We start from the raw sequence: 13,658 nt of genomic DNA on the forward strand, positions 1-13,658 counted from the left end.
TTTGTTATTATATGTTCTATTTTATTCATGTAATTTTTGTTTATTTTTTCTGTTTATTATTATATTATTATTAATTTTAATCAATAATATAAAATATAAAAAGTCACTAATAAATAATACCAATGAACAATCGAAATGTATAAGTTAAACTGTTAAATATGAGTTTAAATTACTTTTTAATATATAATTTTTTTTATAGGTTTATAGGCTGTTGTAATGTTTGGTTAATTAAAAATTATGGCATAGTTATGTGTAATGTATTATTGATTTAACGAGTTTTAATTTTTATACTAGTTTACAATAATGTTTACGTTCGCTTGGCAGCGCAGTATTCTTCAATGAATATGATATAGCTGTTGTTAAAGGAGGAAGGATTCACGAGTCAAGTTCGGTGGGGCTCAGTCTGGGTCAGTAGAGTGCCGGACTCGAATGTGTCATCAGGTCAATGTGCTATACACTGAAATCACGGCATTATGACTTCGAAACTATCAAGATATTTAGTAAGTACATCGTTTATTTTTACATAATTTAAAATAATCGAAATGTGTTCTGTATCCTTCTGGCAATCGCATGCATGGGTTAAATATATTTTAAAATAATTTAATAAATAAACGGCACGTGAAGTATAATCTGGTATAAATGTTTTTGTATTCTACATAGTATAATTAACCAAATGTTCATTGCATACAAAATTTATTAATGCAAAATGAAGTCGTCCGATATAGTATAATATGTGAGATCTGTCTAATCGTCTACTGTTTAAAATATCTTGATTTCATTTTTTTTTTTAAAAACATATTCAATATGAAGTTCAATGTCGCATAATATGGATATAGGTGATAAGTAATAAAAATCAGGTATATGTAAAGTTTATGTAATGATTGTGTGTATTACATTTCATTTAATGAAAACTAAAAGGGTACAAGAGACCGTTTTTATTTTCTCCAATACTAGTTTTTGATCACGCATTAGTTAATGGTACTATTTTTTACCTGCAGGTAGAAGTACTTAAAATATAGTAATATACATAATAGATAGTACTTAATTTAAAATTTGTGTTCAATTTTGTAAGAAGTTATTGAAATCAACTAATGAACACAACTCTAATGAATACATTGAAAATTAAATTTGTATGTAATTGCTTACCTGTAAAAATTTATAAATGTCACTTGCATTCTTTTAATTCGCACCTCTTCAATTTTCGAAAATGTATTCTTTTGTTTTAATTAGTTCGTTACTTTTTAATATTCGTCAAAATATGTAACTCAAGTAAGTATTGGGTATAAAATAGATTTCTTCAAGTTTTATAAACAATACATATTTTAGTACTTAAATAGTGATTGTTATAGATCCCAAAACATTTAACAATATTTTTTGCAAAAGACTTAAACGCTTGTTTACAAACTTCAACAGAATTATTGAAAAACTTTTTTTATACACTTGACTAAGTTCAATAATTATACTTGTGGTCAGATAAAAAATAATCGTCTAACTTACAATAGACAATGTATAATTTCGTTCCATAGCGATTTTCTGTGACGATAAGCCACAAACATATTTATGTAACAAATGTAACATTAATGTATGTATATTTATTTACCTAATTACTTTAAAGTCGTACAAAAAGCTATGAGTAAACATTGGACTCTAAACTTAGAGTAATATTAGTAGTAAAATAAAATTATTTCGTAAAGTTTTATTTCAATTTACTAGAATTGTGGTAAAGATTTTCGAAGCTTTTGAGGTATATAATTTTTTGGAACATTAATTAGTCATTAGAATAGATGTTGAAATTAAATAAATAATTAAAGATATCATTTTGAAATCCTAGTTGAATGTTAATGTAACATACATTTTCTTTTACAATTTTATTTAACTATTCATTACTAAATGTTTACAACTATTACCACTGTCACAAATTTTTATCACTAAAAAAATTGTTGGAAGAATGGTGGAATTGGTCAGGCTTTGGTTTTAGACACTCGTCATTTTGTAACTTTATAAAACGGGAATAATTTCAATTTAACGAATCATTACAGTTTACTTGATGTCAGATTTAACACAGATAATAGCTATTTACGGATTAACAGCATTAGTATGTCTAGTGTTACGTCACGGTTTATTTGATTTCGATTTTACGCTGTATGATGCTCTAGACGTTTCTGTTTACTTCAATACCGTTTAAATTATTCGAAATCTACAATTTCAAGAATATTTTGTAACGTTTGAATGTTGTTGAACGTTTGTAATGTTATTGAAGCCGCTCTTTAGGTTGTATTGAATATACTTATTTCATGTACAATGACATAAATTATAAAACAAATTCAAACGTTACAGATTGTAATCGGAGCAATTATACTACTGTTGTGGTGGACGGTGGTTTTCACGAATTTTTGATACTATAAAATTATAAAACACTACTATGTAAAAATATATTACGTAATAATAATCTGAGTTTGTTTGATTAATCAATACTGCATTATACATATCTATTACAATAATAAGTTTGAAAAATGAACCTCTGGTCTAAAAGTACTAATGTAAATTATTAATTATCGGCAAAAACGATCACTAAAACCAACTTATTATGTAAATTTAACTAATTTTATGTTGTGTAAGAAACGACACTCTCGAGACAAAAAAATTAAGTGTTAAAAAAAGTTTATAAACAATTTAACGCGGAGCCTCATGGAAAATACAATATTTAAAACTTATTTTCCAAAATGTACAAAAGGGGAGATTGGCTATTTTAGACCTATGGTGCAGAAATAATCGTTTATTTCTTTCCTTGCATCTTTATTTCGATAGACCATATTAAAATATTCTTAAACATACAAACAGTTTTATTCCACGTTACAATTTTGGGGTTCAGTGTTATTTTTTTGAAAAAGACATTCTTTATGATTTGACAAAACAGAAAAAATTCTACTGATATCAAACCATGTTTTATTATTGACAGAGTTAACAAAAAAATACACTAGGTTTTTTGTGTTACATTTTAGCTTTGACAGAGTTAGCAGTTTTTTCTGAATTTTTAAAATCAATATGCCGTATGCCCTCTTTTGAACATTTGATAAAATCTAACCACGGTTACATTTGTAGTTTGTTACTTTTCTAATAATTGCTTGTTTTAAAAATACACCATATATATGTTTTATTATAACAAAAACAAATTAATTATGTTTCCTTTTAGCACTCGCTTATCCCTCCCCCCTTTATCTCTCTCTATATATATATATATGCATTAAGAAGCTAAACTCATTAACGGTATCTCATCTTCTTTTTGACCCAGTCTTACATTATATTTTCGTGGTCACGCCGTCATGGTATAATACCCATCGATAGAATTAATTATGTCGGAACAGTGTAGTGCATTACCGAATTTTTTTTTATAAAAAACTTGTGTTATTTAAAATTACTTCTCAATTCGCTGACAAGCTCCATTACACAGTTATGACAGCACTTAAAAAACGATTTTATTTTCATCAAATTATATTTTTTATAATAATCGTTTGTTTTCTTTTCAACAAAAAAGGAAAGGTAGGTTTCCCAGATTATATTGCCGCCGAACAATAAGCACTGCCGGTAGAACTATTGCAGAGGTGCCTGCCAATAGTAAATATTATTATACGTCGCACAATACCTAGGCAACGATGACCAATGTACTTTATTCGATGTAGCTTTAAATCCGTTATATAGTAGCGTAGTCGTTGCCCATGTATATTTCTATGTCAATCGCTCGTGTTGTGGATCGTCACACTATAATATATAATATGATGACAATGGACTCATGTTGTGTAGTATTATATTATTTATATACATATAATATATTCCATACATTCAAATTTTTCGTATAACCAATAATACTCCACGGTCAATCATAAAACCTATAGTTAATAGCCGTTTATTGGTACGTGATGGGCGAATAGTGAACACCATTGAACGTCCTAAGTACATATATTTAAGGCTATTTACAATACAACGGTTTCTAAATATGTACGTCTATTGATAATGTATGTGTGTACTGTGTACGTATAGCAATACTTTCAAAATGTAATTTGTTATTTTGTTACACTTTACAGTTTATTTTTGTGACTGTTTCACAAATACCAAGATACCCGGCTGTGGTACATCAACCTCAGACGTATTCATCGACAGATTCAACCGATTCCGGGCAGGAACCTCCGGAAGGATATTATGCTTTCATCGAGGCTCCGCGAATGGACCCGCCACAGGTCCGTCCTCCGCCTTATTTCAAGTCGACCAAATTATGCCCGGGTAAGAATAATATTAGCAGCCTATATACTCGCATAAATAATGTGTAAATTCATGGGTAATAAATGTATACACAATTCATAATATGTACTTGCCAGATGCGAACAATAACACACGCTTAGAGGAATTCACACGATTACTTGCGGTTATGTCTTAAGTCACGCAGTTGTCATAAAAAATAACCGTTCATATACACTTTTGCATTTTTACTATTGTATATGTGCTGTGTCTATTATTATACACTATAATAAATAATAATAAAATAAAACGCGACATTGTATTCTTAAATAGGGGTCAACAAGAATCCGTCAGCGAAAACGCTAAACAATTTATGCGGCGATCTCAATAAAGGTTTTTTACCGTTGAACCCAATGAAACAAAACGTACTAGGATCTCCGTACCCATTGTGAGTATATTTCAGACAAATGACAATTGAATATTATATCATTATAGAATTTCGTCAATAGAAAGTCAAATTCTTTGCGATTGTTGTTGTACTTACACAAATCGTATCTTTTATTGTAGTGAACTTATGAAGAACAAGACACTGGAGTTTTTTAGCAAAACATTGCCAATTCTCAAAGCCGACGAAACCATTCCGAAAGTGGCAAAATATGTTCCACCTGAAGGATACTATCACAGCAGCACTACTACCCAAAAATATTTACAGTAAGTAAACGAAAATTTTTTTAAAATTTTTTTAATGTTTTAGTTAATATTATTAACGCATGTTAAAATTATCTTTTTTAGAGGAAAACCATTTCGACGTAGAGCAAAGTCACATTCTCTAGATGATGTGAGCATAGACGACGACAACGACGCTACTGTAACATCTCAAAACAGTACAAGGCACTCAAGGAAATTCTGTGACACTAGTGGAGGAGTGTAAGTATATAGTAGGATATATAATAGGATTAAAATATATATTAAGTACTCACTTACTTATATTTTGTACAGTGTACACTATATAAATTCCTTCACCAATATTGATGTAAATTTGAATTAAACCAAAGAATAACGACCATAAAAAGTTTACACGATATGATATGTGGTTGGACTCTAGGCATAATTTTATTGAAACATTAAATTATTATACCATATTTACCTATATTATTAATTATCAAAAAACATAATTACACATGATTTTTAAAAAGTTTTAGTATAAATTCTGTGTGTCGTAGACATATTGAGGGCGGGAGTTTATGGCCTCCAAATAGTTATTTCGTGTAAGCGCCTAAGGAATTATTAGGTGACTAAAGATACTGCATGTCTATACAATTCTGGCTACATCACTGGTGTGCACTTTTAATTATTCTGTTTACTTTCCGTTTTATTAATATCGCTAAATTAGAAGTAATAGAAAAGAAAAGTAGTACGTATTACAGGTATTAATACATTATATTTATATAAATCATTAGTACCTACGATATTTATATTTTGATATCTAAAATGGATTATAATCTGCATAATTTTAAACCGAAACGAACAGGTTTGAATTAGTTACCTATTTTTTTACATTTCAGGTATTCCATTAAATGTTATGAATATATTATAAGTAAATAATATTTTTAATGTTATCTGCTTGATTAATTTATACATTCAGTCAATTTAGTACTGGCATATATTAAGTAGGTTCTCATAAAATATAATACAGTATAACATAAATATTTTGTGCGGTATTGTTTTTCAAATTTCTCCTTTACTTCTGTAATACGTATAGATATGAAATATCATACAGTATAGCTGTATCACACACCTGTACACACCTGTACGCGCATACCATTGCATTGTGTGGATAAGTTGTTTGTCCTGTTTGATAAATGAGTGCAGAGTTACTGCCAGTGCCTACACTGGTATCACACAGGAAAACAAGTTTAGTTAAAATTTACCCCAAGAGTATGAGAATAAATAATTTTACGATTCAGATATGTAAAAATATTTTATTGTAGCGATTACTGATTTTTTAATATCTATAGTCTATTTCATTTTTAAGATTTCTTTTTGCTAAGGTAATACGGATTCCGGCCTATACGGAGTGGAGTTTTATTTTAATACTTACTGTAATTTATAAACAATTTACACTGTGTGTAATTTCAAAATAATGTAACATACTGTAACGAGCCTGCTCGCCTAGGGGCCAATCCTAGACCGAACGGTCGCCGATGGGATCGAATAAGTGGATCTCGGCTTGAGAACGGGAAGCTACCCGTCAAGTCTCAACTATTCGTTGGGGTCAGCGCGGAGGCTATTGTCCTGTGTGTTCGCTGTCTCCCCTACCTATTGTCTTATTGATAGATGTCCGGTAAGCGTGTTTTAGGACAAGTGTTAACGGGGTGTCAAGTGTCCCCGTTACAATACGAATTCTCTTCAATAGTCAATACCAATACCCAGTAATCAGTATACTGTTTTATTTATCTCATTTTAAAACAGTGACTTATTCATAAGTTCCATTAAAATCATATTGTTTAAACAAATTATTGCTAAAATACTTTATTTGTATACAACTGTATTATGTATGCCTCGGAAAATTAAAATTTCTTGACTTTAACTTAGGTTCCACTCTATCCCTATGTGAGATTATGTGAAAGATGAAATAGAAAAGATCTAAAATATATTTCTCTAAGCAGATTCTAAGGGCAACACAAAACTCATCATCATATTTTGTAAGATCTTGATAAAACAAATTATCATTACATATATACGTTACTACATCCCATTCCAGTTGGAAATATTGCTTAAGAGGACGTCATACCCCCATTTATTAAGGAGTTATATATAGGCAATATTTTGCCAAACCTTAATTTAAAGGTTAAACTGTGATGTGTAATTATTAGTTCAGTAATTAGGATTCTTTTTAGTAGTTAATGTATTTTTCGCACTATCATAGCATCCTTGACAGCCTCACGGCTGGGGATTGAACCGTGAACCGGTCGCGCTGAACCACTAGGCCATTCAACAGATGTCGCGAAATCGGTTACGACGCAAAAATGTGTGTATCCAGCCAATAACGTATCCACGTTAAAAACTTTCACTCCAGGAAAATAATTGTATTATTTAAAACGAATCGCCTTGCATATAATTTAAAGAACATAATATGTTCTCCAAATAGCTTAAAATTATAGTGTACCTATAGTTTGCTTGCAAAGTTTTTTAAGAAATATTTTGCTAACTTCAGATTTTGTATGCTGTACAAAGCCATTCAAGGACAAGCGTTATCTGGGTTGTTAGCTCAACGTCGAACAGAACAACTGGAGTACAGGACTCGCGATCCGGCTCATGCATCTGCCGCCACCATGGACGGTCCACCGACACCTTGTCCAGCTAAAGTCGAATATGCCACACCGGTGTTCGCCCGAAACTACCAAGGGATGTGGCGTTATGTCGTGCAGATACCATACGAAGGTTACTTCACTCAGACAGTGGAAGTAACTAAATGCACGTAAGTATTCCAAAGATAGAAATTAAGTAACTATAAATTATTTATAAACAAATCTAATATGGAAACTAGTGTTTACGGATAAAAGACAGCACAGTAATAATTTGTAGACAGGGCATTTATTGTTAATTAATTGTAAAATTGTGGAGGGCAAAATTAGAGAAGGATTTAAGAATTGTTCAAAATACTATTTCTTATTGGAAAAGGAATGTATTATTATTTATTATAGATTATCTAGGGAAATTCAAAATCAATGAAAACATGACCATAACTAAAATATTTTTTTTTTGTATGCGATAATAAAACATGGTGTGAGAGGGATGACCGTTTAATAAGTCAAGCATGTGGAATATTTATTATAAAGAGAATCAGAAATTGCATTGTCGAGTGTAGTCCATGCTGTCACATGTCTAAAAATTCTCAGGAATTAGAAACCTACGAATTTTTCTTGTGAATTATTTGGAAAATGAGAGATTTATTAATTAGGATTAAATATGTCTTATTAAACTTAAAATATTAGGATAGTATGTCGGATATATGAGTAATATATATAATTAGTAATAATAATATTTGTGTTTGAAGATTTTCATTACTTTACCCCCTGGGAAAATATAATGGCGTAGAATAACAATTAAAATTAAATATATTGTATATTAATCAGTGTTACTGTTAAGTCAACAGTAACACTGATTAATATGTAAACAATAAATGACAAAAAAATGAGTAAAATAATAAAATATTATAGTAAATATAATATTATATAAAGTGATGTTTAGGGGAAATTGAATGACAATATTTCGAAAAACTTTATTTATGAAGTTAGCAAAACGAAAGGATAGCCAATCTGGCCTATAATTATCCAATTGTTAATCGAATAGAAAATTACACAGCATATAATGCTATTAATACAGAATAATAATAATATTTTATTTCTTTTGTAAAAATTTGCTTACAAAAACTATTATACTGTCAGTAACTACTACATCGAATATAATTTTTTTTCACCCACTTTTGACTTTCTATTACCATTTGCCATCTATAATAATGTATTTATAAACGGTTGTTATTTTCTAGTTCTCAATGTCATAGAATTGTATTCTGCACGTATAGTTATTAACAATAAATTATCATTTCTTATTGTATTCTATTTTCTTTATCCAATCAAATTAATTTTTTTATGTACACTAAAAATAATCAACTTTTATCTTCAATGCGAAGCTGAGGAGATATTGTTTTAGCAATGATATTATATATATTTGTTATTTTTATTTTGTCTCTAGATGTCTGATTGTTTTTAGACACATGATATTTGGACACACGCTGAACGAATTTCTTCATGTAGCAAGTCTATATTGATCAGAAGTTATTAACAAAAGGTTCTTTATTGGCTTACAAATTTGAAACTTGAAGGGGGAGAATGATATAAAAAAAAATTTGTATTTTTTAACTAAAAATTATGGCCTTCTATAATTTTTTAAAAATTGTCTAATTAGTTCCAATTGTGTAAGGGATATTTTCTATATGTAGTACTGTAAGTACGTTGACAAACAAAACCATTTCCCCTAGGAGGGGTTGAACTTTCTTCTTTATTTTACTTTTTTGAAAATAGTTTTAGGACTGAAAATGATAACGGAAGTTAATCTGATTTAGGTTAGTAACATATACAATTTTCTCAAAAATCTGTAGTCAACATAATTTTGTATAAATCAAACCCAAAAAAAAAGGAAGAGATTACACTTTAATTGTTTTTAAATTCCAAATTGCTATCAGCTATGCGTGAAAAAATAAACAGTTAGCTTGAAAGTATGTTTATACTTTTTTTCATTATATTGTTAATTACGATTTATGGGTAACGACGGCAAAAAATTATGATTGACGGATGATCGACTCTTATTGTATTCGGCCTAATACTTAAAGTACTATTTTAAGCATATTATTGCCATAAATTAATTTTTATCGATATTTCATAATAATACCATCTGCGGATTCGCGTCGAGGCATTTTAACAGATATAGTCTCCACTGTGCTGGCTTTTTAAAGTGAAATTTTTAATGTCGTGGTAAGGTAAATTAGGAAATAGGAACGTGATGAAAAGTGAAACGCTCAGGAATGGGGAGACGTTTATCATCTATTATTAGCTGATTAATAATCTCTTACCAGTTATATGGAAATTATCGTTTTTTCCTCATCACTTTCCCATACCCATCACTTAGAGAGGTAGTCCGAAAAAAATTAAATGTGGTTTATAAGATGTTCTTATGGCCAATTTCTAACTAGAAATTTCCTATTCCTATGTCTTAGAAGTCTAACTTCTTACACGTCTGGCGACGCACCGCTGTGTTTTTTTTTTTGTTATTAATTATATTGCTGTAAACGGTTTAGTATTATAAATTATAATATAATTCCATACCTTTAAATCAAATATTTAAAGAGTTAAAAATTGTTTGTTTTAGACAATCTAAATGTCATTACATTGATGGCGGGTGTTTGTCGTCGCCGAGATGGGTGAGTTTATTAGTTGCAGAAGTATATTACCCGGATACGTATTTGCCATCCGCTTCCAACAATATTGGACGACGACCACCACCAGTATTGTCACAAACACAAGGTCATCGAAACACTGACGATCCACCGCCAGTACAGGATTTCCAGAACTTTCAACAGTACTTACAGAAGCGTACCCCCCAAAGTACAGGTGATAATAGTATGTCGCCTTTGCAAGGATCATCTACTACAACACCAAAGAAAAAGTCGCACTGCGACGGTATCGACGAACTTGGATGTTTCCAGGCAAGTTTAACCTATTTACCTATGACGCCAGTTATTATGATCCTGTAAAAAAGTTAACTCTCTTTTTCAATCATTCGTTCTCTTTCATCAAAAACTGATTGATTGTTGTTAACTTTTTATATTGTAAAATACCGGGTGATTGGTTAACTATATAGTCACCCTGTCATTAACTTAGATATTAGACTTTTTAATTTTTTTTTTATACATTTATGGTTATTAGTTGAGACAAATTTCATACATTTTTTTAAAAATATAACCCCATCCCGTATATATTAAAACCGTATGAACTTCAGTTTTATAAAAAATAACGTACATATTTGATCAACTTTTTAAATTATGAACAATTTGCTGAATATTTTGACTCATCGATAATCAGTTTAGGAAAATTAGTTTCAAAGTTATTTAAGTTTAAAATTTAGAACGGGAGGAAAAGTGTGGTTGAATGCTCGCAGATAAAATATATCGCGCAGATAATAGTAGAAATATCTTTACACTCCACCCCTCCTCACGTCCTAAATTTTAAACTTTATCCAAAACTGATTATTGACCAGTTAAAATGTTCAGCAAATTAAATCGGATTGCATGCAGTCTGTTTTTACGTTAGGATATAATATATTGTCCAGACTAGGACTAGCTAAAGAACACGTCAAGTCGTCACACTTACGTAATACTTTTTAAAGCGTTTTTGAAAGTTAATTTGTATATATTTCTTAGGATATGGAGTATCTAGGATACTTTAATGGTAGGCATTTTTTTTAAAGTATCATAGCTTTTAAAAATAATGATTTTTTTTTTATGTTGGTATATTTCAACGTCATTTTGTGTAAGGGAAAAAGATTGTAAAAAACGCTTAAAATAATTACCACTATATTGTATAGGTAGTTTGCAAACAAACGTAACTAAATAACTGATCTACATAAATTAGTCGTTTCCGGCAATCTACCCGGTTTGAAATTTACAGAATGACATTATAATAATTAAGCATAAAAAGTTAAAAAAAAAAGTTAGTACTAATGGTAAAGCGTTAAGTGTGTCACACTTTATAATATCTACACCCCAGAGAGTAGGTCATTACTGCAAGCGGACGCCGATAAAGGGTCATCGACTCGTGTAAATACTTTGAACGTACTAAGGAAGTACACATTATTAAAATATAATCCAATAATAATAATAATAGTTACGAATGTAAATTAACTAAAGATTTTAATGTGTGTTTTATTGAAGAAATGTACAACTCACATTTATCCATTCTCTTCTAGTCCTATCCAACAACAGAGTGATTGTTTAGAAAAACGGATAAAACCTGAATTAAAAAAATATCAACATACTTTATGTCAAACAAATTTTTATATAATTTTAACAAAACTATGGAATTTATTATTTTTTTTTAAATTGTTAATGCCTAATTCATTTTCAGGTAAGACTTTATTACGACTGGTTTTTAATTCCTGGGAGTTGTAAATGTTGGAGACCAGATTACTTTTCCAGATTCATTAAGAGGAAAAATACATCGCCTGAATTGTAAAATATTTTAAAAACTAATATTTTATTTTAGTTTTAATTGTAAATAATAACAAATGTCAAATAGTTACTTAATTAATGCACAATGAATGTACAATTTACCACGTTTTAGAAGTAAATTTGTTTTACTGAATTGTTCTTTTAACGTTTTACTATGTAGTGTACTATTTATAATAACAAAATCATAATTTTTGATTTGCAATAGTATATTGTGTATTCCAATTTCTATGTAGGTTTAAAACATATAATATTGTCTTGCTCAATGTATATTGACAAAATACCTACTATATTTTAAGTCCCTTTATTAAGCTTTGTAAATATTAAATTATTTATTTATAAAATACGTACCTAATTTTGATTTAGTAAATATTGACTGTAATTTATTGCACTTTACTTTAAGAAAATATTATATTTTGTTCGAAAGATAAGAGGGCGTTATGGCATTAAGTATTTAGTAGAAATAAGATTCACTAAACCGTCGTTAATTTCAATATAACCTACTTTTATATACATATACGAGTATATATATATATATATATTGGGACGGTCCTTTAATTTGACATGGGCATGGGCCGTCATTTGGCTCCTAATATTAAAAAAATATTTCTCTAATTTTTTCAGATTTTTATTTCATTCCTTTAGTCTTTCTGTTTGCACATCAAATGTATGCTGTCACGCAGTCCAGCCCAGCGGCCCACGCCAAGTGTACACATTTGATGTGCAAACAGGGAACTCATGTGGATGAAATGAAAATCTGAAAAATTAGAGAGATATTTCATTAATATTTGGAGCTGAATGGCGGTCATCCAACCCAATGTCAAATTTAAGGAGCATCCTATAAATTAATAATGGTGATTGGAGGGACGATAAAAAAATGATTCAATAGTAACAATGTATACTAAAGATTTTTATATAAATAAAAAAGTCAATGAGTTATGGAATTATTGAAATTGTTGCTATTATATCATAATGTCCTTTAAATGAGTTGAATATCGTTTGATGAAAATTAATAGTTTTATATAAAATTAAATGTAAATTCAATTAGATATCATATTTACAGAAGCGCTGTTGTGTGTTGTACTAAATCGTTTTAGTGTTTAACTTTATTCTGTTTAAAAAAAAATAATTATTTAAAAATAATTTAGCGTCTTAACAGCGTTATGGCTGGTGTTAAGATAACCACGCTATGTATGATAATTGAAAAATTGCTTGACTAAATCGTCCATTTGACATGATGTAAAATTAATCTTCGTCTTAATATTATTAAATGAGTGTCACGGAATTGCATCATAATTCATACAAATTTATCTTTTTTGGTCTTTTGATAAAAATCTTAACATTTAATATTAAGATCGTTTTTGTAAAATATTCTAATAAAAACATCATAATAATAACCACCCAAGTATATTAGTAGTATATTGTTTTCCCTCTATTCCAATAATATGATAAATCTTTTTTTTTAAATTATTTAATAAAATTTAGTTACACTTAATTTTTATTTTGTGACTTAAAAAAAATATATGGCTCATCATTAAAACAATCTGTTACAGCTTCGCATGGACGATAAAAGATAATTGTACTGAATTATATTTCAGTAATCTAATAAATTGGTTAAGGTACATAGAATATAATCACA

The 13,658-nt window shown here is 29.3% G+C and overlaps 1 protein-coding gene across 1 annotated transcript; it reads left to right on the forward strand.

Moving 5' to 3' along the window:
• Positions 1-359: 359 nt before the first annotated feature.
• Positions 360-12,963, forward strand: LOC126840896 (uncharacterized). Its single transcript, XM_050576888.1, has 8 exons — positions 360-500; positions 4,083-4,278; positions 4,567-4,681; positions 4,801-4,944; positions 5,026-5,160; positions 7,451-7,714; positions 10,165-10,501; positions 11,919-12,963. The coding sequence occupies exons 1-8, from the start codon at positions 474-476 to the stop codon at positions 12,024-12,026; spliced, it is 1,326 nt and encodes a 441-aa protein (XP_050432845.1). The 5' UTR covers positions 360-473; the 3' UTR covers positions 12,027-12,963.
• The last annotated feature ends 695 nt before the right edge of the window (positions 12,964-13,658 follow it).

Source organism: Adelges cooleyi, unplaced genomic scaffold, assembly GCF_023614345.1.
Source record: "Adelges cooleyi isolate 19-005CV unplaced genomic scaffold, UGA_ACOO_1.1 ACOO_flye_CR_arks_rails_tigmint_CR_PRNA_376, whole genome shotgun sequence".
NCBI lineage: Eukaryota > Metazoa > Arthropoda > Insecta > Hemiptera > Adelgidae > Adelges > Adelges cooleyi.